This window comes from Triturus cristatus, chromosome 5_1, assembly GCF_964204655.1.
Source record: "Triturus cristatus chromosome 5_1, aTriCri1.1, whole genome shotgun sequence".
Taxonomy (NCBI): Eukaryota; Metazoa; Chordata; class Amphibia; order Caudata; family Salamandridae; genus Triturus; species Triturus cristatus.
Window position 1 is genome coordinate 783,843,080 of NC_140587.1, and position 24,880 is coordinate 783,867,959.

Here is a 24,880-nt window from a genome sequence, read left to right on the forward strand (position 1 = left end):
ATAATTACCAGTACAGAGTGCTTCCATTTGTCTTCAAGTAAGCAACCAGAACGTACTCAAAGCGAATGTGTAGGAGGCTGGCTTAGTTTATGTGCACAATTATTTAAGTGAAACACCTTGCACTAATCCAGACAACCTTTATGGTGATTTTAGTGGTCTTAGACAACCATAGAAAGCGCTCCCAAGTGGTAGCTAGGGAGAGCAGCCTTCAGGCTTAGTCCAGAAGGAGTGTAAAGCAGCTTGATTTACCAGATCTAATCATGTAGTGTATGTTAAATGAAATTGAACCACACAGTGTATTTATAAAGATATGTCTATTTATTATTCTCCTACCCGGAAATATCAACACAAATACACACAATCTTCAATTGTAAACAGGTAAGTAAGCACAATACACAGTGGTCTCCAGGGGGAGACCAAACCATATACTAAGAAAGTGGAATGTGAACTGCGACCCAAGTCTGGATTTGGACCAGAAGACTCAGAGGAGCTGGGGACACATGGAACCACCCAAGGTAAGTACACAGGAAGCCCACGGAGTCTGTCTGCAGAGTGGAAACACAGCCGCGTACTCAATGGAAGTCAACGGGGAAGTCGCGGTTGCAGTTTTGAAGAAGGACCCTTCCCAGTGTACCTTTAAAAAAATCCCTTTGAAGACAGAAGGTTGGATAGTCACCCCATATATGGATAGCCCAGGAACCAGGATACCTACAATAGGGAATCGGGCGCATAGGTGAAAATTGACATCCGAAACCGCCATAGACCACAATGGAGGACTTTAGCAAAGATGTCGCTGGTGAAGACTGTACAAGAGTCCGGTTAATCCAAGGGTGGATTCTTGAAGAGAAGAATCTGCAAGCAGAGGAGACTGAGTCTGTCATTCTGAGGTGACTAGGAGGCATGGAAGAGCAATGACCACCGATGACGGAAGATGCAGGAGTGGTGATGGTGGCCTTGTCGCTGCAGCTGTGAGGACCAGGGGTCTCTGTGGAAGCCCAGGAGCCGTTAACAGGTTGTCCCACATCGGAAGTCGAGAACCAGGGAGTCGGTTTCCGGCAGGAGCACCTACAAGCCTTGGCAGCAGCAACAGAAGTGGAAAACAATGGAGTAACGTTGGGACTAGCAAGGTCCAAGAAACTCAACAAGTGCAGGAGAGTTAGAGCAGGCTCCGAGCAAGCAGTGGAGCACACTGTAGCAAAAGAAGACCCTCGAGAGGACCCACAGGCCGAAGGCAAAGGAGTTGCAAGAGGACCATGAGCAGCTTTGCAGGAAGAGATGCTGGAGCTTCTTGTTGCCCAAAGATCTCTGGAGTGCAGCGCCAACAAGCCTTGGCAACGGCGAGTGGGCGTGATGCACAGGGGTTCGATACCAGCACTTGCGGAGAGGATAGGTCAGACCTCGAGGGAGTTGCAGAACCACCACCTGTGTTGCTGAGCCTTTCAAAGTCTTAGGGATATCCGGAGCAGCAGACCGGTCTGCTTTGTTGATGTGCCTGCAGATGCAGTGACTCCTTCACTCCAAGGTAGATTACTTTGGGTGTAATTGATGTCCACAGGTCTGTTGGAGTTCCTGGACGAAGCACAGACTCAGACGATGAAAAAGACTTGCAGAACAGCGAGACCAGGAGCGGCAGGAGTCTTCCTTGATGCAGTCTCATTTCCAGGCAAAGTCCAAGTGCCCAATGGTTGAAGAGTGACGTGGTTTCCGGTTTAAGTCTTGTCCCATGACAAATCTGAGGACCCACATACAGGTAAGCCCTTAAATACCCTAGGAAATGGGTTATTACGACTAAGGAGGGGCTGGACAGAGGGGAGGATACTCCCATGTCCTTTGTCCGGTTTCGCGCCAGAGCAGGAGCCAAGGGTTCCCTGAACTGGCTCAAACTGGAGTATGCTTTGAAGGGCCCTTTTGCTGCCCTCCTTGCAGTCTGTTGGCGCTGGTAGGCACCTCTACCCCAGCCCAATACACCAAGTCCTGTCTGAGAGGAGGTCACACCTTACTGTGACAGGAAACCTATTGTTCTACCTTCTCCCTGCTCAAGCTCAGCTTAGCAGCAGGAGGGCAGAATAATGTCTGGGGTCTACAGCAGCAGTAGATTGCAGGCAGACCCTGAAAGGCTGTTACCGGGAGTACGGGGGGGGGGGGTTCCCGGAGGAGCCCCCCAGTGCATGGAATCATACCTCCAACACCGGTAACGGTGTTGAGGTATGCTTCCAACATATTTGATACCAAACATGCCCAGGTTCGGCACAGTCACTATATAGTTGGCAATCGCTTAATGACGGATAGCCACAATGTATCACAATTGCAGGCTGCGCTTACAAAGCCTGGAGAATTGACTCTGGGATTTGTAAGGGTGTCCTAGTCATGCTGGGGCACCCTCCCACGTATAACCCTGCTTTCAGAATTGAAAGGCCTGTCTTGGGGGCGACTTAAAGGTTTTAAGTGTAGTGAACTCCGATATAAGAAAATTTATATATGTTGTAAGTGGTGCTAGAACTAACTTACACAGGCTGCAATGGCAGTGCTTTAGTCACAGTTTGAGTGGTCTCTCATGGGTGGCACAATACGTGCTGCAGCCCATGGGAGACCCCTGGTGTACCTATGCCCTGGGTACCTTAGAACCATATACTAGGGACTTAGAAGGATACACCAGTGGCCAAATATGGAGGTACAGAAGTACTTACCGTAGTCCATTTAGGGAGGAAGCACAGTGACTGGGGTCCTTATTAGCAGGATCCCAGTCACTGGTCAAAAAATCATACTGACCCCAGTAAAAAGTGGGAGTAACCATGAAAGCAGATATACTTTCCTACAGTATGGCAGTGGTACCTGCCCACCTCAGAAACCACTGAGTTTTCATCTACCCTTATCTAGATGACTGGATTATCAAGGCATCAACGCTTCAAGAAGCTCAACTGCATTACTAGTCGACAAGCAGTCTTCTCAAAAGATTAGGGCTGCATATCAATCACAGCAAATCGTCTGCTCCAGTCCAACGCTCTACATTAGGTGGGGCCTCCATCACCGTTCAAGCAAGACTGTGTCCTTCGAAGGAGAGACTTAACAATCTGTCCGAAGTCTCACTCTCTGATGAAAGTCTCTCAACCCACAGTGAGATCAGTGTCCTCTCTCCTTGACTCGATGACTTTGTGTATCTTTCTAACTTTCATTCACAATCTCCGTCTTCACATGCGTCCTCTTCAAGAATGTCTCGAGGATCAGTGGGATCAACTCACTAACAGTTGGGAGGGCAAGATCACGCTCTCCCCCCTCCAAATGCAAAACAGTCTCTGAAATGGTGGTTCTCTCTCACAAATCTGCTACAAGGGATGCCATTTCATCAGGATGGCCCTTTCCAGACCATAGTAACGGATGCCTTGTTGCTAGGGTGGGGAACACACATAGATCACCTCCAAATCCAAAGAACATGGTCACCGAGAGCGATGACCTACTATATCAATCTCCTTGGGCTACTCACTGGCTTTTCTCCAGTCCTTCAAGACTCACTCCCTGCTTGTTCAGACAGACAACACAACAACTATGTACTACCTCAACAAGCAGGGGGGATGGAGTTCCAGACCTATATCTCAAAAGATCTAGACAATTTGGAAGTGACTCATAGCCAGAGACCTGCAGATCACCGCAACTCATCTCCCAGGTGTTCAAAATGTTCAAGCAGACTCCTTAAGTAGAGTCCTGCAGTAAAACCACAAATTAGCCCTTCATGACGACGTCGTACAGAACACCTTCAGACTGGGGCTCTCTGCACATTGACTTTATTCGCCACTGTAGAAATAAAATGCCCAGGCTTTGCCTTGTGATTCTTCCTACCAGGGACACTGGGGAATGCCTTATAGATCGACTGGTCTGGCAAATTTCTCGCCTTTCCTCCGATACCCCTGATCACGTCGGTTCTCATCAAACTGTCATTTTGAGGGCTAGAATGATCTTGATTACTCCGGAGTGGCCATGTCAGTTGTGGTTGACAGATCTTCTTTACTGGTCAGAGCGTCCACATCTCAAGTTGCCATGCAGAAGGGATCTTCTCATGAAATTCGGATGCCAGATGGTTCACCCCAACCTCTCCTTGTTGAATTTGGCAGCATGACTCCTGAGCTAATTCAGTATGGACTCCTGAACCTTCCACAAAATGCATGAACATTTCCAAGGAGGCCAAACGACATTCAACTAGTTCATTCAAATGAAAGATTTTGCATTTGGTGTTCTAACAAGAACGTGGACCCCACAACCTGCCAAGAAGATTTAATGCTTCCATATTTACTTCATTTGGCGAAATCCGGCTTACAGTTCTCTTCCATAAAAGTTAATTTGGCAGCTACCTACAGAAAATGTCCTTCACAGACCCCTTCTTTCAAAATTCCCCGTTATCAAGGATGTTTTTAAGAAGGGTTGAAAGGTTTTCCCTCCTATTAGGCGTCCTTCTCATCCCCGAGAGCTCAATATAGTCCTCTCACGCCTCGTGCAGGACCCTTTTGAGTCCATTCACAAATCGACCTTGCAAATCTCTCTGGAAAATGGCTTTCCTCATAGCAATCATTGACACACGTATGGTGAGTGAAATCCAGGCATTGTGATCTCACGAACAATATTCAATTTTTTATTCCAATAATGTAGTGATGAGGACTCGCCCAAAATTCCTTTCTAAAGTCATTTTTGATTTTCAGGCAAATCAGACTATTTCCTTGCCTACTTTCTTTCAGCATCCTTCCACCTGCTGAAAGGACTCTCCATTCCTTAAACGTTAGGCGAGTCTTGAAGATTTATCTGGACGAAACAAGAGACCTACACAAGTCAGAACAATTTTTTGTAAACTGTGGCACTGCCCATACAGGTCTAGCCAGGTCCTAACAGTCCATCTCCTGATGGATAGTATCTTGCATCCTATTATGCTACCAGAAAACTAATAAGGTTTTGCCAGTAGATTTAAAGCTCACTCTGCTAGTGGGAAAGGGGCTATGGCTGCTTTTATGAGAAATGTTCCTTTAGCTGAAATATGTAAAGCGGCTACGTGGAGGTCTGTTTACACTTTTACCAAACATTGTTTGGACTCAGATGCTAGAACAGATGCTCAAGTAGGATAGGTCTCCCAGAAAAATGTATTTGGTTGTTAATCTGTCTTTTCCACCGCTCTTGTTAGGGTTGGCTTGCTATTCTATTCAGTGCTTATGACCATCAGTGGAGATTCTCTGAGAGGGAAGGAATGGTTTCTTGTCTGTAATCCCAGTTCTTTCTCAGGGGAATCTCATTAAAGTCACACGCAGTCTTCTTGCTTCACTGGTGGAGATGACAGAGGAAATTATTGGCTCTATCTGATACTGCCACATCTCGCCAAAAAGAACTGAAGCAACTGCACCTGCTGGGCATGATGGTACCATGGTCGTCTCTGGGCCCTTTAAGTCACAGACCCTTTTTTTACACTCTCATAATGTCAGCCTATATGGCTGCATTGTCCTATCCTTCATCTTTCTTCTTTTACAAAAAAGGTTTGTGAAAGAAATGCCAACTTTCTACTAAGTATTTGGCTTTAAACGAACATATACATGGGTGTTCCTTACCCTCTTTCAAGTGCAATCTGAAGAATTTGGCCAAAATAGCCTTCCTTATAGGCTGCACAATGTTCTTGTCTTAAGTGTTTCTAGAGGCCTTCCTGAAGAAAGGCAAACCTCTACACTTAAGAAGACATCCTATGAAAACGTGCTCTGGGATCCCTGCACGTGGGCAGGAGTATTTAGTGCTGATGACATTAATGGAGATTCCTCTGAGAGAGAACTGGAATTACAGGTAAGAAACCATTCCTTTCTGGGCCCACCCCAGCTGGTCTTTCTACTAAGGGAAGAAAATACCTCCTCACTCCTATTCCATTGTCTCTGCTCTGGGAGCAGTTTTCACACCTCCATCACACCTAATTCAGGCCAAGTACATGCTGTAGAGTTTCTGGAGAGCCAGTGCAAATGAACCTCCAAGCATCTTCAGGCAGGATAAAGGTAACTTTTGGAAAATTACATTTCCAATTTATTTAGTAAAAATCTGATTTCGCCATTACATTAGATTGTTATTAGATATAAAAATTGGTCTTTAAATGAAGTCTGTAGCTGTTGTACGTAAAAAGTTACAGATTAAGTGTATAATCTATACTTTGACTTTTCAAATGTGCAACTACAGCCTGGCCAGTAGTTATGCCATTTTGGGCATAGTCACTGGGACAACATGCCATTTCTAATGCCACACATGTTCCACTTTTATGTTTTGTGGGCATCAAGGTGCAGTTAGGGGTTATGTATTTAATATTTAAAATCAAGTTTTCCTACCTATAAAAGGGTGATTTTTACAGGTCTGTGTAGCAGGGTGTAAGCTGTTGATGCCAGAAACTACACGGTAGGCCTGAAGCCACGTCCTCACTGCTACAGTAGTGGATGGCACAATAGGTGATGCATGCAGTCTAGAAATGGCATGTACATTTCCATGCTATGGGTGTACTTCTGTACTTTAGGCTACAGCCTTATAGGAAAGGTAAATGTTTCAATCAGGTTTAAGCCAATTTCAACATGCTTTAGGGGCCAGCGCAGTGTTAGTGTTCAAGATTACCAGCAGGTGAATCCTGAAGAAGTGAAAAAACTGGAGGTGACCACCCTAAAAGGGATCACTTTGTAAAATGCAATATTTTTACATTATGTTCTCTAAACAAACCACAGATGCAGCATGAGTAATTCACCCCTCAAATCTCTTCTCAGTGAGTCATTAATTGAATTTCCACTTGATCCACATATTTGAATATCTGTTGCCTTCATCCAAAGTAAATCAGATATTCATGATGGTTTGATTTCCTTCTCTTTCCCAGTTTATTGGTTTACCTCTTTGTTGTGACTAAGTTTGAATGTATCACCATGAATGTATTTAATTTTCTGTACTCATTTTAAAGCTCATTCATGTCTCGAAGGGGCATCCATCCTTTAAAAAGAAAACATTCTGATGGGAACTGAGACCAAATCATTACATATATATCGTAAATTGGTGGTGAGGAGTGGATTGGAAGAGGGAGGAGAACTGGAACTAAGAGGAGACTTTAGCGGTGTCAGTGATTTCAAAGTTAAAGTTTATTGTAGCTTCGATAAATTATCAGAATACATACATAATAAAAATAGTCGATAAAACATTTTCTAATAATGTCGAGTAAACATGAATCATGCCATATGTCCTTTAAAGTGCACTATTAAGACAGAACATTCAAATATAAAACGTATGTGTTTTTTCAGCTGACGAGTTCTGTATGTGGGACAAAAAAGCAGCCAATCTAATGCATTGATTAAGAGAACATGGTTAAATGTTTTACTTTGCCGAGGTTTAACTGCCATGAGAGACCAGCATGGCTTTTTGAGGGGCCCGTGAGAATTGCGGAAGACCCAGTAACTAATTCTTGAACCACTGTGCAAAAATTGCTAGGTGGTAGTGGGTGATTTTCTTGAGTGAGTTTAAGTAGTATATTCACAATTTTACTATCCTGTTGATGACTATTCATCATATCCTGGAAGTTCCAAGGTAAAACCCAATAATTATGCATTTAAAGATGGAAAAGGGGATAAGCCACCTAGTTTGTTGTTTCTCTCTAATTAGGTCTTTTTTTAATCTTGTTCAATGACCCAGATGTTTTTTTCAGCTCCACCACTTCCTACCTAGAGCGGTCACACATCATTCAACTAGTGGGGTCTCTCTTGTTCTGTTGAGCTTATATTATGCAGATTGCCTTAACTTAGCAATTCTGTTTTACTTCAGTCAAAAATTGTAGCTTGTATAAAATAACTTTCATGTTAATCTCCTCAGTTTTCGGAGACCCACACAAGCATCTGTTGGAGCATTAGGTACATTTTAGATTACTTTGTAATATCAAAAGCTTCATGAACAGTGTCCAACTTTCTTTCAGTATAAAATCAACTTGTCCAAACCGGTGTGGCACTTGCCTTCACTCATCCTGTCCTAAATTGACTAAGATGCTGCAGCTTATACACTGCAGGATGGCTGAGTATTGTATGCTAATATCCACATTGTCAAATGGTCTTCCTGACCACCTCCAACTTAACAAAAGATGACTTGGCATTTAGGAAATGCAATGAAATTGATCTGTTTTCCCCTCAATTTGTAGCCAGTTCATATTGATGATCAGATTTTGTAGCTTAGTCCCAGGAAGCAATGTTTACCTTTTTTGCACGCTTTTCAAACCGATCCTACCATGAAATTTCGTTCTCAATTCTGTGAATTTGCAAACAAAATAATTGTGCTTTAGATTTTCATGTTGAAGTGAAACATGATTTCAAAATCTTGGAGGGTTCTCTAAATCACTTAAAATTATTTTTCAGAACAAAATACGCCGCCTACCTGCCTACCTTACCATTCAAATGGTGCGCTTCTTCTACAAAGAGAAGGAGTCTGTAAATGCCAAAGTCCTTAAGGTAAGTAATTTATTTCTGCAAGCCTTTCTTACAGCAATCCATCTTGAACGTTTTTGCTTTTGTCATCCATTCTCCAAATGTTATGTATGAGGCACGGTGTTATCTTTTTCGCTTCATGCTTAATTAAGTGGATATGAACCATGGAAGAAAATTAAAAAAATTAATGTAAGATGTCATTCAGTCTGATATGGCAGAATATGGTGTGTTGTTTATAGGTGCAATATAATCCATTTTGACATTTGTAGTGCACACATGGGAGGTCATCATTTGAAAAGGTCTACATGGACATTTTGTGGTCGATTGAAAGAGTGGGCGAAAGATGAAATAAATTTAAGAAAAGCAATGCAGTTCTTGGCACACATAGACGTCACACTGAGGCTCAAGACCTCTCATTGTTCTTTTGCTGTAAATTCCTGAGAATAAGTAAACCCAGTCCTAGCTCCTTAGCATGATGCTTGCAGTGGCAATACAGTCCCGATCAGAGGCACTAATTTATAGCATCCAGGAAGGGACTGCAGACACATAAGACAACCCCACATCTCATGCTTATCGGATAACATACACATCAACAAAATCTTCCAGGAGCATTAGGGAACCTGGATAGATTTTTCCAAAAGAGTGTTCAAAGAAAACTTAAATGTTGTTGTTGTGTTTTTTCTTTTTTTGTGAATACACCATGGGGGATATTCGGGCTATATATGACAACATAAACTCTCACAAGTACTTATATCCTATAGCCTGCATTGTCCACGCGCCACTTTTTTTTCTCTCTTTACTGTTAACAGATTGCTTGACGTGATCGGTTCTGTATCGTTGTGCCAGATATCGGAATGTTATCTAGGGTTACAGAGTAAAGGGTTTTAAGTGTTACTCTCTTCTTTAAAACCACATTTGCCTCTGCCTTTCCACTGCACTATATAAATAAATCCAGTATTTGTAAAGGTCAAACTACTCACCCCTAAGGGTCTCAGGGCGCTGGGGGCCATCGGAGAGATTAAGTGAGCTATTGACAAGAGTCACATGGTGCTGAGCTGCCGCCGGGGCTGGGGTTCGAATTGTGACCCTTGCGCTCCGGAGTCAGCTGCCCTGGCTGCTGTGCCACACCTCTCCCTAAACCCTATATCTTCCCCCTGGCCTGTTCGATTTGGGGATCTCTAGTTGGCAATGGTATACACCTTTGTTCAAATAGGGACCCTCGCTTCTAGTCAGGGTAAGGGGCTACACTTCAAAAATAACCCCTGCTCACCCCCTTGGTAGCTTGGCATGAGCAGACAGGCTTATCTCAGAGGCAGTATGTAAAGCATTTGTGAACACGTACAGTAATAGTGAAAACTCTAAAAATGGACACCACACCAGTTTAGAAAAATAAGTAATCTTTACTAGACTTGACACAAGACCAAATGACAAAAATCCACAATACTGTAATCAAAACAAGTATTTAAAATGGTAGAAATAGCTTATTTCACTTTAGATTGTAACTGCAACACTTTACTCTCAAAGTACCTGGGATGCGTAACTCAAAACAAACAAAAGGGTCGCAGAGAAGGTGATGCGCCGTTCCTTACACTCAGGGGAGTGGATGTGTTGGTTCCTTACTGCTGCGCAGGGGAGTTGAGGCTCGCTTCCTTACTGCTGCACAGGGGAGTTGACACGCCTGTTTCTTACTGCGATCTGATGCGATGACGCTCCGGTGCGATGCGACAAAATGGCGTCTTGGTTATGGTACGGCAACGTAGATGCGATGTGTGCATGCCCGATGGCCGTGCGGTGACTCGGTGAACTTCTGAGCCGCGACAGACCCTGCAACACGCTTCTCCGGTGATGCGATGACCAACTCTGCGGCGGCGGCACGCTTCTCCGGTGAGGCGACGCACCTCAGTGACGCGATGGTGACCGCATCAGCACGCTTGCTCGGCGATGCGACGACAACTGCTGCAGCGGCGACACGCTTCTTCTTTGAGTCGTGCTTCCAACTCCCAGTGACACGCAGTCTCTTAGAATGCCCAGCACAACAGCAGGCACTTCAATTCCCAGCAAGGGAATTCAAGGGGGAGCTGGTGGTGAAGTCTTGTATCCCCTAGACTTCAGGCAGGAGGCAAGCACAGTTCAAGTCCTGGTTCTTCTCCTCAGCAAAGGTTTGTCTTGATTCCCAGAAGTGATCTAAAGTTCTGGGGGTCTTGGTCCCCCATTTTATACACAGACATCCTTTGTCTATGAAGGCAGAGAGTGTCTGGACCTAGTCCAAACTAGTTCTGGGTGCACTCTGCCAGTGCACAACTTCTTCCCTTGTCAGTAGGAGCCAGGGTCATCAGACGCACCACAGGAGGTGGAGCCAGCATTGTGGAAGGCAGGCAAAGCCCTATTCAGGCCCAGGTGCTACTCCTTACACCACTCACAATGCTGATGGGTCTATTCAGCCTAGTGCTGACTCACCCTGACTCCTGGAGCCACCCCAGACTGTCACTCACAAACCAGACAGGGAATACACAAACCTAGCAGAGGCAGGCTGGATGGTTAGGTAATGTTAATAAAAATTTGTAGAGTGCACGTACGCCGGGTGGCTTCATGGCGCTAAGGCTCTGAAAGCTGTCAGAGAAAACATAGAAGCTAGCCCTGTGCAAATAGCCATGTTTTCAGGGTTTTCCTGAAATGCAGGAGGTCTGTGCAAGATCGTATTTCCAGCGGGAAGGAGTTCCACAGTTTGGGGGCAAGGGTGGCAAATCTGCAGCCTCCTTGACGTACCCGTTTGAATGCCGGGACCGAGAGAAGTGAGAGATGGGCAGACCTGAGATTGCGTAAGGGGGGTATGCCTAAGTATCAAACTGTTAATAATCTCAGGACTGATGCCATGCAGGGATTTAAAAATGAGGCACACCGTTTTAAAGGCACAGCGCTGAGAGATGGGAAGCCAATGCAATTTCTTCAACAGAGGGGTTGCTGAATGCCATTTAGGTTGTCGATAGACCAGTCGGGCTGCATGGTTCTGGACCATCTGCAATCGTCTCAGTAGGTAAAGTGGCATACCTAAGTACACAGAATTGGCATAGTCCAGGTGAGATAGAACTGTGGCTATCATGGCCTGAGTCAGAGCATCATGAGTGAGGAGGCGATGTATTTTCCTAATTTTACGCATTTGGAAAAAACATTTGGACACAACCGCGCCGTACTGAGTTTTCAGAGCGAGGTCACTGTCAAGAGAGACTCCTAAGGTTTTAGCCGATGTAAAGGGGAGGGGGACCAAGCTCAGGTGGCCAATAGTGAGGGCCCCAGTATTTATGGCTGTCCCCGGTGAGAACTATCTCTGTTTTACCAGGGTTTAATTTGAGATGGTTAAGGTCCATCCAGTTTTGGATGTATAGCATGGTAGCCTGGAAGTCAGTTACAGAGCTACGCGAGTTGTCGACTCTGAGGATAAGCTGCAGGTCGTCTGCATAGTTGAAGACCAACACATTCCTGTCTTTGAGAGACTGGATCGGGGGCGCCATATAGAGGTTAAACAGGTGAGGGGAGAGGGCCGAGCCCTGAGGGACACCACAGGTGGTGTTGCGTGAAGGCGCCAGAAACTGTCCCTGACGAACAGCCTGTGAGTGGTCCTCCAAAAAAGAGGTGAGCCAATGAGCTGCTGTCTCTTGAACACCAGTCTGTCTGACACGGTCGGCCAAGATAGAATGGTCGACCGTGTCAAAGGGAGGTAAGAAAATACCTACTTTCTAAAAGTGGTATTTTCAAACACAGAATGTTGAAACCAACTTCGCTAAAATATGTATTTTATCATTCTGAGTTCAGGCATACTAAACTCTAATTTCTACTGTGTTCCCTGGGTCAGTTAGGATTGTAAGCTGTTATAATCAAACTGCCCATTCTGGCCGATGGGAACAGGTAGCCTTGCAATAGTGAAAAACAAAATTGGCTGTAATTCACTATCAGGACATGCCTCACACATCAGGGCATGTCCTTCCTTTCACATACATACAATGCACCGTGCCCATGGGAGTACCTTGGGCCTACCTTAGGGGTGGCTAACATGTAGAAAAGGGAAGGTTTGGAGACTGGCAAGTGTGTACACTGGCCAAGTCGACATGGCAGGCCCAGACTGCACACAGGCTCTGCCATAGGTTACAAGCTGCTCCAGTGGGTGGCACAATCATTGCTGCAAGCCCACCAGCAGCATTTGATTTACAGGCCCTGGGCACTCGCGGTGCACTGTACTAGGGTCTGACAAGTAAACCAAATAAGCCAATCATGGAGTCACTAATCCCTTACAATACTTTACAATAGGGAGCACTTGCGCTTTGGCACTGATTAGCAGTGGCAAAGTGTCCAGAGCATCTAGACCAGCAAAACCATAGGAGGAAACAGTGGAAAAAATGGAAGGGAGATCCACACCAATGCTGCCAGGTCTAACACGTGTCCCCTCCAGCTGTGGGGAGAACTACGCTACATCTGGGTAGTTCGCATCACTAAGGCAGAAAAATCTGGACAGACCAACATTGGCGTGTTCTGTACCAGCGCGGTGTTTCACCGTGAAGGCCATCCCCTGTAGGGTAATGGACCACCCCAACAGCTTTGGATTCTCACCCCTCATCTGCATCAACCATCTGAGGGGCCTGTGGTCTGTCTGAACCTGGAAGTGAGTCCCAAACAAGTATGGTCTCAACTTTTTCAGTGCACAGACCACAGCAAATGCCTCTCGCTCAATTGCACTCCACCTCTGTTCCCGTGGAAGTAACCTCCTACTGATGAAGGCTACAGGTTGGTCTAGGCCCGCCTCGTTTATCTGTGAAAGAACAGCCCCTACACCATGCTCTGAAGCGTCTGTTTGGACAATAAACTCTTTTGAGAAGTTGGGTGCCAGGAGCAACGGCGCCTTGCACATGGCAGTCTGCAGGGCATCAAAAGCTTTGACAGGTGTCAGTCCAGTTCACTTTCTTGGGCTGCTTCCTGGAAGTCCGCTCTGTCAAGGGTGCAACAATGCTGCCTTACCCCTTGCCAAACCTCCTGTGGTACCCGGTGAGTCCTAAAAAGGCTCTCACCTCTGTCTGGGTCTTGGTGGGGGGTCCCAAGCCAGGATGGTCTCAATCTTGGGCTGTAGGGGCACCACCTGACTGCTCCCAACCTGGTGTCCCAAGTACACCATGGAACCCTGCTCGATCTGGCACTTACTCTCCTTGATCGTGAAGCCTGCTCTCCGCAGTACCATCAACACTTCCCAGAAGTGACGCAGATGTTCTTCCCAACTGGTGCTGAACACTGCTATGTCATCCAGGTAGGCGGCACTGAAATCTTCCAGTCCAGCCAACACCTGGTTGAGCAACCTCTGAAAGGTGGCAGGGGCATTCTTCATTCCAAAGGGTCATTCTTCATTCCAAAGGGCATAGCCCGGAATTAGTAGTGCCCATCTGGTGTGGAGAATGCTGACCTCTCCTTTGACCCATCAGTCAAGGCGGTCTGGCAGTACCCAGATGTCAAATCAAATGTGCTGAGGTACCTGGCAGCCCCTAACCGATCAATGAGCTCATCTGCTCTGGGGATGCGGTGCGCGTCCGTCCTGGTGACTGAATGAAGTCCTCGGTAGTCCACACAGAACCGGAGTTCGGGCGTGGCACCAGGCGCATCAGCCTTTGGGACCAACACCACTGGGCTGGCCCAAGGGCTGTTAGAGAACTCAATCACCCCAATACAAACATTTTGGAGACCTCCTCCTTGATGCAAGCTCTTACCCTGTCAGTCATTCTGTAAGCATTGTTCTTAACAGGAGGACTGTCCTTAGTGTCCACATCATGGACGCACCAATCAGTGACACTAAGGGTCAGGGAGAAAAGGTCAGAAAATTGTCTCAACCGTTGGCAACAATCCTCCTGCTGCTCATGGGTCAGGGAGTAGGAGAGGTTCACACCCTCCACTGTCCCATCTTGCTCCTTGGCACACAGGAGGCCAGGAAGAGGCTTAGTCTCGTCCATTCCAGCATCTGTGGCTAGGAGCATGCCCACTTCGGGCCTCCAATTGGGGTTCAGGCAGTTTACATGCAGGACACGCAAAGGGTTCCTAGGGGACCCCAAGTCCACCAAGTAGGTGGCATCACTCTTGCGCTCCACGACCTCAAAGGGTCCGGTCCACTTATCTTGGAGTGCATAGGGCTCTACTGGAGCCATGACCTACGCTTTCTGACCAGGCTGAAGCTCAGAGTGGTTTTCCGATCGTACCACTGCTTCATTTCCTCCTGGCTGGCTTCCAGATTCGCCTGAGCGAGTTGCCTGAAACGCCAGGTTTTTGTTTCTGAAGGCCAGCATGTAGCTATATACATCCTGGGAAGGATTCCTGGGAGCTTCCTCCCATCCTTCCTTTACCAAACTCTGAGGTCCTCTTACCGGGTGTCCATAGAGAAGTTGAAAGGGGCTGAACCCTAGGGACTTTTGTGGCACCTCTCGGTAAGCAAAGAGAAGGCATGGCAAGAGGACGTCCCGCTTGCGCCTCATGGGTTCCTCAAGACCCATAATCATGCCTTTAAGGGTCCGGTTGAATCTCTCAACCAGCCCATTACCTTGGGGGTGATAAGGAGTGGTAAACTTGTACGTTACACAGCACTCCTGCCACAGAGACTTCATATACTTGGAAATGAAGTTTGTATCACGGTCTGACGACCACCTCTCTGGGGAACCCCACAAGGGTGAAAATACCCACCAACGCACAACCCACCACTGGGGCCGTCACCGACCGGAGAGGGATGGCTTCCAGGTACCAGGTGGCATGGTCCACCAAGACCAGGATGAACCTGTTGCCCATGGCTGTCTTGGGATCCAGAGGCCCCACAATGTCAATGCCCACCCTTTCAAAGGGGGTGCTGACCACAGGGAATGGCTGGAGAGGAGCCTTGTGCTCCCTCCCACTCTTCCTATTTGCCTGGCAAGTCTGGCAGGTCCTGCAATGAGTGTCTGAACTCTAGCGCATCTGGGGCCAATAAAAGTGGGTGACAACCCGTTCAAGGGACTTGTCCTGCCCCAAATGTCCTGCTAAAGGCACATCATGAGTCAACCCCAGTAGGAAGGCTCCTAAGCGCTGGGGTACCACTAGCACACGGACTGACCCAGGCTCAGCAAACTTAGGCTCACTGTACAGGAGACAGTTCTCCCAGTAGATCCAATGTGATCCAGACTGATCATCTGCTGCCTGGTTTGTGGCCTGTTGCCGCAAACCCACAAGAGAAGGGCACTTTTTCTGCTACTCACAGAACTCTTCCCTGGAGGGACCTCCTTCTTGCTGCCAATAGGCCAGCTCAGGCAGGTCTCCCAGTTCAGCAACTCGCTCCCCTGTAGGTTCCATGGCATCCCCCTCAAGGTCTGCCTCCTCCTGGACCGTAGGAACTTCAGGGGCCGGTTTCCCGTGCCCCCTACCTCTTCTCTTTAAGGCAGGTACCTGGGCCACTCTCTCAGGCTCCAGGTTCTCTTGAACAACCTTACTGGCTGCCATTGACTGGGTGGTCACACACGCCCACTCAGGCAGACCCAACATCTTCAATTGAGCACTTCACTCCACCTTAGTCCAAGGGGAGCTCTCCAAATCGTTACCCAACAGACAGTCAACAGGCTTGGCTGGCCTCACAGCTACTTGAAGAGTACCAGAGCAACCACTGCAGGCCAACCCCCAAACAGCACACAACACAGGGGTAGTCTCCTGGTTCTTCTCCTCAGCAAAGGTTCTTGATTCCCAGAATTTATCTTTAAGTTATGGGGTCTGGGTCCTACTTTTTATACACACAAATCCTTTGTCTCTGAAGGCAGAGTGTCTGTACCTAGTCCAAACCAGTTCTGGGTGAACTCTGCCAGTGCACAACTTCTTCCTTTGTCAGTGTGGGCCAATCGTCAGACGCACTACAGGAGTTGAAGCCAGCATTGTGGAAGGCAGGCACATCCCTATTCAGGCCTAGGTGCTACTCCTCCCACCACTCCCAATGCAGATGTCTATTCAGCCTAGTGCTGACTCACCCTGACTCCTGGAGCCACCCCAGCCCCTGTCACTCACAAACCAGACGGGGAATACACAAACGTAGCAGAGGTAGGCTGGATGGTCGGGTAAGAAAATGCCTACTTTCTAAAAGTGGTATTTTCAAACACAGAATGTTGAAACCAACTTCACTAAAAGATGTATTTTATCATTCTGAGTTCAGGCATACTAAACTCTAATTTCTACCTTGTTCCCTGGGTCAGTTAGGATTATAAAGATGTTATAATCAAACTGCCCATTCTGGCCTATGGGGAACAGGTAGCCTTGCAATAGTGAAAAACGAAATTGGCTGTAATTCACTATCAGGACATGCCACACACATCAGGGCATGTCCTACCTTTCACATACAATGCACCCTGCCCATGGGAGTACCTTGGCACTACCTTAGGGGTGGCTAACATGTAGAAAAGGGAAGGTTTGGGGACTGGCAAGTGTGTACACTGGCCAAGTCGACATGGCAATCCCAGACTGCTCACATGGTCTGCGATGGCAGGCCTCAGCCATAGGTTACAAGCTGCTCTGTGGGTGGCACAATCAGTGCTGCAAGCCCACCAGCAGCATTTGATTTACAGGCCCTGGGCACACACGATGCACTGTACTAGGGTCTGACAAGTAATTGAAATAAGCCAATCATGGAGTCACTAATCCATTACAATACTTTACAATAGAGAGCACTTGCACTTTGGCACTGATTAGCAGTGGCAAAGTGTCCAAAGCATCTAGACCAGCAAAAACATAGGCGACAACAGTGGAAAAAATGGAAGGGAGACCCATTCCAATGGTGCCAGGTCTAACACGTGTCCCCTCCAGCTGTGGGGAGAACTACGCTACATCTGGGTAGTTCGCATCACTAAGGCCTCAGCCATAGGTTACAAGCTGCTCCGTGGGTGGCACAATCAGTGCTGCAAGCCCACCAGCAGCATTTGATTTACAGGCCCTGGGCACACGCGATGCACTGTACTAGGGTCTGACAAGTAATTGAAATAAGCCAATCCATTACAATACTTTACAATAGGGAGCACTAGCACTTTGGCACTGATTAGCAGTGGCAAAGTGTCCAAAGCATCTAGACCAGCAATAACATAGGAGGCAACAGTGGAAAAAATGGAAGGGAGACCCATGCCAATGGTGCCAGGTCTAACACCTGTGTTAAACTCTCTTGGCTAACTCTCGCTCATAACAGTAGTGCAGAGATTGAATGACTGGATAAATATATCTAAAAAGATGGCCGCTGCTTCAGTTGAGAACTCTGATGTCGGGCTAGTAGCAAGTTGCAGAACTGGGTGTGTGGAATGCTATAAAACCAGTTTTGTATCTTTTTTTAGGGCTCGCCTAGGCAGTGCTTGCGCGCTGTCTTCGAGGCATGCTGTATTCAGCATATGGGCATGAAGCTCCGCCCACTTTCCGTCGCTTTTAATTGGCTCCTGTCACTGTCCTTTGTAAATGGTGGCTTTTCATTAGGCTTAGCAGTCCCTCCTTAGTACCGCCTTTTCTCCTCTTGTAACCTCCCATGAGGATACCTCCTGTTACATGTGTTGTCACTCTGTACGTTTGAATTGTTGCCTTGGAGTACTATTTTCTTACATGGCTTTCCCCTGCAACAACATGCTCTCCCGCAACGTTAGGAAAAAAAAAACGTTTTTAATATATGCCAGCAGAGGCATGCCGTGCTGGACAATTGTGGCCGCGCCTTTCTTTTGCAGCACTGTACGCGGCTGAATATTTTTTTTTTCTGTTCATTTACTTTTGTTAAAATGGCAGCACCCGTGCTTTAGCTTTAAACATCTCAAGCTAAAGCGAGGGTACCGCAATTGCTACAAAAGTAAACAAATAGAAAAAAAATTGCATTTTGTTTTTCCTATTTCTGTACTTTTGAAGAAATCGGTCCACCCGCGCTTTAGTTTAAGATGTTTAAAGCTAAAGCGCAAGTGAGCGATTGCTTTACAGTGCACTAGCCCTCGCATTACTGAAAGTTTGAGCTATTGCCAACGCCAATAGCTCAAACTTACAGTAATGCAAGACCTATTGCATTGCAAATGCTTGTTTTGCGAAGGACTTAAGGCAGAACTTAGTCTCACACCCTAAAACCTATAAACGAAGGAAGGTTGGTGTTGCTTTTCTTTCGTTTTTTTCCCTATTGCTATTAATCTCTTTTTGCCATGTGGTCTAGTGGCCTCATAAACCACCATAGTGGCTGCTTGATGCTGTGCTGTTTTGGCACATGGTGATAGGATCGGCTTCAAAGTCCTGCTCTTACATTTTTTTATCTGCACTAGTAAACTAGGTTTTCTAAGCTGTTACTTATTCTATGCTGGTTCTTCTGTGCACTGCATCGTATGCAAAGAAGCCAACTTCTGTCTAGTGCAAATATATGTAATTATCTCCTTTAGAAGGAAGCTGCACAGTACCATCTCCAGGGACGCATTCTGGGTAAAATCCTTATTTACAAGGTTTGTTGTGTCTGTGCATTTCATTGGTCTTAGGCATTGGTGAAAAGGACAAATTCCAAACATTAATCATTACAGTCTCAATGACTTGCCTTTACAATACCATTTAAGAAACAGGAGGAAAGGACAATGGAAAATTCTCAAATTTAGCTAAATGTCAAGTAAAAACACTAATGTAAATAATTCACTCTGTACAGAAACTTCTGTAGTTGCTACTACTTTTTTTTAACGCGTTTTTATTGGCATTTTTAATTTCGTTTTTATTTGTACAAATAAATGTCGCCAGATAGAATACTGTGCAAATGTCACATATCCATAAGACCACCAGTCCTCCATTTCTCTTGGATTTTTCATCTTGTGTTGCAGGAAAAACATTGACATGACTAGTACATTTCGTTACAACCGCAACACATCAATATATGCACAAAATACTTGTTTCAAACTTAGTGTACGTTTTGAACAGCAAGCTACTAACCGAGACAAATTCCTGAAGTGACTATCTTGATGATAACAGATAAACTATGAGAAAAAACCAAAATAAAACATTGTTATAATGAATACAAACTTCCTATTGCAACCTCTTACTGAGCAGTGCTACTTCTCCATTCCATTGGAGACATAAGTTAATGTATTCACTGAATCGCTTGTAACAGCCATTCGGCTGGGATTACAACCCTAGCGGTCCTGCAGCACAATATGCGGGTGCCCTTCTATTCCATGTGGTTCGGCTAAGAAAATCGTGCCATTCATCTACTGTGTCCAAGCGTGCCACCGCCTTAAGGTGGGTGAATATCAAACTTCACCAAGATTTTCTCCAGGTACATGTCTAGCATTGAGTTCAGTGTTTCTAGCCTTGGACAGAATGTACTAGCAACATGATAATATGCTTACTAAGAGATGTGCTGTGTGAAGACTAATTTCGAAGTACAATGATGTGTAAGTGCAAAGCGTGTAAAAATATGTTTAGTCTCCATGTTAGCAAAATGTTTTAACTTCAGTTGAAATCCTACTGCAGAGATTTTAAAAACTTTGGGAGGGCTTTGAAAATAGTGTATCTATTATTCTTAAAACATTATTCTTTTTGTCTTAATTAAGAATGACCAGATATCCCAAAAAGGTGCAATACAAGACACTGGAGGGGCTTCTTAAAAGAAAAGATCAGTTTCTACTCTGTTTGTTATTCTTCTAATAAACACTCAGACTAATATTAGTGAGTTCATTGTGTCAGAGTGCTGCTTTCTCTTAAAGAGATATCGAGTTGGGCTAATCTGAGTTTCCTCAAAATAACCGACTTTGGATCAAATGATGGATCAGTTCCATAGTTTAGTATACATTAAATGGTTGAAGTAAATAAAGAGCTTTGGTGTTCTTGTACCAAACTAAGAATATATCTCATAAATCTAGATAATGCCACTATTTTTTACAAGGAGGAGATAAATAGCTTAGTCGAACATTCAAAGGACATAAGGTTCGGGCGTTGATGCAAGTGGTTGTTAGAAAGTATGAAACCAGATATTTTGTTAAAAATAGCTGGAAAATTGGGAACAATGGGAAACAGAAGCACACATTAGGTTATCAGTGAGGACATTGAAAGAAATCAATAAATTGAACTTTAAAATAATCAGCAGTGCTAATTATAGGAGCATACACTTTTGGGGAAAATGGGCTAACACCTGTATAGAATACCTGTATTTATCCACAGACGTAATCAAGAACGAAACCCGCAGTGGTGTTTATATGTTTGGCAGACACTGGAGATTGGATTCATATTGTGGTGTTGTGCCCAAAGATAACCCAGGTAGGGATTAAGACATTTTACCTCGAGGAGAAGCGAGGCAAGAAAATGTATTAAAATAATGATTGTAATTCTGAAATATTCACACAGGTAGATCGCTCTATCTGGGAAAAATATATCATCTGAATAGCTAACTTAGTGGCAAGATCCGTGATAACCCTACACTGGAAAACAGAAAATGTTTCTAGTGTCAGTGGTTGGAGACCTAATATAAAGCTATGGAAAAGAGAGGAGATGTATGCAGTGAGAATAGGTGCATGGAAAAATTGCAACATGGTTGCATTTTGTTGTAAGTAATGTATGTAGCATGCACTCGCCACTTTTGCGGGGTACTAGTTGTGGGGGAGGAAGAACTGATGGAGGGTGCCAGAAGCTCCCCACCGAAAATGGATTGGAACTATTTTGAGTTCATCACTTAAAGACAAATAACGATAATTTATTTTTATCGATTTAGCATATATGTATATATTTAATGCATGTTTGTGTACTTCCTGGCTTAAAAAATTAAATAAATGACAATACAGTCCTTGGTACCAGTGCCCTCCTATTTTCTCCAGGATTCACAAAGTACCTAGACAACAGGACTCATAACTTAAAAAATTAAGCCAGAGCCTAGTTTAAACTGTCTTCCCTAACCCAAAAGCACTCCTCACAAAAGGCCACATTATATACTGAAAGATCATACCCTCCTTATGCTTTTGTTGTGATTTTATAACACCCACTTCAAAAACTGTCACTAAGGGGTGTTACAATAAAAATATAATTGGTTTTAAATAAAAACACTTTAATGCAGCGTCTTAAAAGTTTAGAGCTGTGGGCGTGGCTAGCAGCTGTCGTGAATGTCCGCCGCCTGAGTTAGCTCCCACTTCCCCGACGTCTATTCTGCCCTATCCTGTGCCATCCAAGATAGATAACTACACTAAGATGACCGTACCTCATTCCTGGCCCCCTGGGAGAAATTTGGTGCATAAACTGAGTGTGGGCTGGCTCGTACCGTCCTGTATGGTGCCTCGTCCTGAGTGGTGGTGGTGGCGGCTCCCTGGGGCGGATTAGGCTACGGGGCAGCCTCTGGGACGGGAAGTCCATCGGCCCTGATAGACTGCATTGAGAGTCGGGGGAGGCCCCTTACGCCGGGAGTGGATCGGCGGTGCCACTGGAGCTAACTGCAGAAGGTAACTACCTACACTGAGTCCGGAGGAGGTGCGCCCGGGTGAGTGTCGAAACCAACGGAGGTCCCGGCTCCGGGGCCTGGAAATCTCGCGGCCCGGCAGCGATGGAAGTGTGGTGGCACCAATTGGGGTGCTGGGCAGGTGCTCCTGCGTCGTGAGGACCTTGCTGGGCAAATCTGAGGATCATGGCTGAATCAAATGCGGTTCGCTGCCCACCGGAGCAGGGGAGAACAGAGGCCCATCGGGCGCGGGAACAGGAGTAGCGGGCTAAATTGAGGCCCCGGCTTACGGCCTACGCGATTATACACACAGGTGGGGGCGCCGGAGCAGAGGAGCTGAATGGGAGTATAGCCCTGCTAGATGGTACAGGTCGCCCCGGGTTGACTGCTTAATACACCCTGGTGGTGAAATACCGGCTGGACTCCCTGAGTGAACACCAGTCGGCAACATTGCTGCACACGAGGCCCAGTGGACTTGTGGAAGTGGTGGAAGGGGGGTGTCCACAGCTGATTCCTAGGCCCACATATGCAGGTGAGGCCGTGACTGCAAGGCCTGCCAGCCTTCTATTCTGTCTGGAGGGGGCCTTGGGGAGGCGGTCCGGCCTACGGATTTGATCACCAGCACTACACAGCAATGACATTCACCGGGCGTAAAGCCTTGACAAGAGGAGGCAGTGGCAGGCAATGAGTGAAGCTTGAGGCCGGAGGTGACTGGACCTGTGGACTCCCTTCAACTGGACTTTACTGGCACGGTGGGCCGCTGCTATCTCCTGCGGGGCCACAGTACTGATAACACATTCATTGCAGTGATTCTTGGTCCTTTCCCAATCAGATCACGGACAGGCTGAAGCTGCGGGGGCTGAAGCTGGATCCCTAGGGGCGTTCTGACCCTGGACTGAGTTGTCGGAAAGAGGTACTGAAAGCTACAGTCTACTTCCAAACGCTCTCTATAATGACCTGGAATGTTAATGGTGTTGGCGATTTAGACTAAGAGAGGGGTTGTGCAACAGTACCTAAAAAGACACTCACCTGATGTAGTCCTGCTGCAAGAAACGCATCTTGTAGGCCAGAAGTCAAAGGCCCTCTCTAGGTGGGGATACAAACTTCTAGTACATTCGGACTACACTACGGGCTCAAGGGGGACAGCCATATTGGTTAAAAAGAGTACGCCCCTTATTGTTAATAAGACATGGGCGGATCCGGGAGTCCGGTTCGCAGGGGCAGAGGCCCAGTGGGATGGAAGAGACATCAACATACTTTCAGTATATTTACCGCCCGCTCTGGGTAAGGCAGCGCTGGAGGACCTGGGAAGTAGGCTGACGGGACTCCGAGAGGGCACACTAATCATGAGGGGAGACTACAACATTACATTAGACTATACTGTTGATCGCCACCCACCGAAGTCTAGAGAGAAAGCTAATGACTTAGTGGCTGATTTCGCGACAGTACTGGATTTGACAGATGTGGTTCGTGCGCTTCACCCAATTGGCAAATTATTTACATACTTCTCTAATGTCCACAGTAGTTTATCACGTATTGACTACTTCCTCACATACCTGTCCTCGATAGGTAACTTCGCCCAATACAAAGTTTTACCAAGAGGCATATCAGACCATTCTCCAGTCTGGCTGGAATATACGCACTGGGAACCACCAGCACACACCACTATTGTTCTTAACCCATGGCTCCTACACATACCGGATATAAGGGAGGAACTCCGCACACAATCAGAACTATTTTACTGAAAACGTGGGCTCGGTAGACTCCGCACAAACAATCTGGGAAGCATACAAGGTAGTACTCAAGGGGCAAGCTTTGTCCTTGAAGAGGGGATATATCGCAAAAAAGTGTGAAATTCTGGTCCAGGTGGAGTCCGACCTCCTCGAACTGGAGCGGGAACACGTACAAAATCCCTCACCAGACACGAGCCACAGACTTCTACTGAAACAAGAGGAATATAGGATAAAAACCAGGGAACATATGGTGACTAAATACCGTGCCACCCAGCACAGACTTTATGAACTTGGGGATAGGGCTGGCAAGGCATTGGCATGGTTGGAAATACGAGAGCAGGGATCCAGATGGGTACATAAACTGACGACACCGGGGGGTGAAACGGTGCTGCATCCACAAGAAATAGCGGAGAAATTCGCTGATCATTTCGAAAGGGTGTACTCCCCCTCTACACATTACACGGCTGAGGACTCTCGTCCGCTCCTCTGGGACAGTGATGTGCCAAGTCTCTCGGATGAGGAACGGGAGACCTTGGAGGTGGACCTCTCGAAAGAGGAAATACATAAGGCCCTGGGACAGATCAAGTCTGGAAAGGCTATGGGTCCTAACGGCATTCCAGTAGAGTTTTTGAAAGCCACTGCCTCTGCCACACCTGAAAGCCATGTATGAAGAGAGCCTGGAAGTAGGTACATTACCAGAGGATCAGCGACTAGCCACCATTGTGGCCATCCACAAGCAAAGTAAACCAGCGGACAATTGTGGCTCCTATAGGCCAATCTCGCTGATTAACGTGGAGGCAAAGGTGTTGGCAAAAGTCTTGGTTAATAGATTGGTGACAGTTATTACATCACTGGTCCACCCAGATCAATCTGGATTTATGCCAGGCAGGAATACCGCCCTTAATGTAAGGTGCCTCTACAATGTGATGGCTCGTCGGAAATATATCGAGGAGGATGCGGCGGTGTTATCTTTTGACGCCTCAATGGCATTCGTTTCTATCGAATGGCAGTATATGTTCAGCGACCAGATTATGGAATAAGATAGACTCAAGGGAACTACAGCAACACCTTACATTAACTCTACCACCAGCACCAAGAAATTTGGACGAGGCTACTAATGTATATACAAATTGGCTAGCAGCTGCAGGGAATAAATTGGCACCTATGAAATATCTCCGTCTTACCAGACAACAACCCGCCGCTCCCTGGTACTCTTCTGAACTTGGGGATCAGAAACTTGCGTGTAAGCATTTGGAAAGAAAGTGGAG

General features: G+C 46.2%; 1 protein-coding gene across 1 annotated transcript in view; it reads left to right on the top strand.

Moving 5' to 3' along the window:
• The window catches only part of USP14 (ubiquitin specific peptidase 14), a 301,022-nt gene that overhangs the window by 146,762 nt on the left and 129,380 nt on the right, over nt 1-24,880 (top strand). Inside the window, exon 12 of the mRNA XM_085605800.1 lies at nt 8,376-8,468. Coding sequence (XP_085461926.1) covers nt 8,376-8,468 — 93 coding nt within the window. The remainder of the gene's footprint in view (nt 1-8,375; nt 8,469-24,880) is intronic.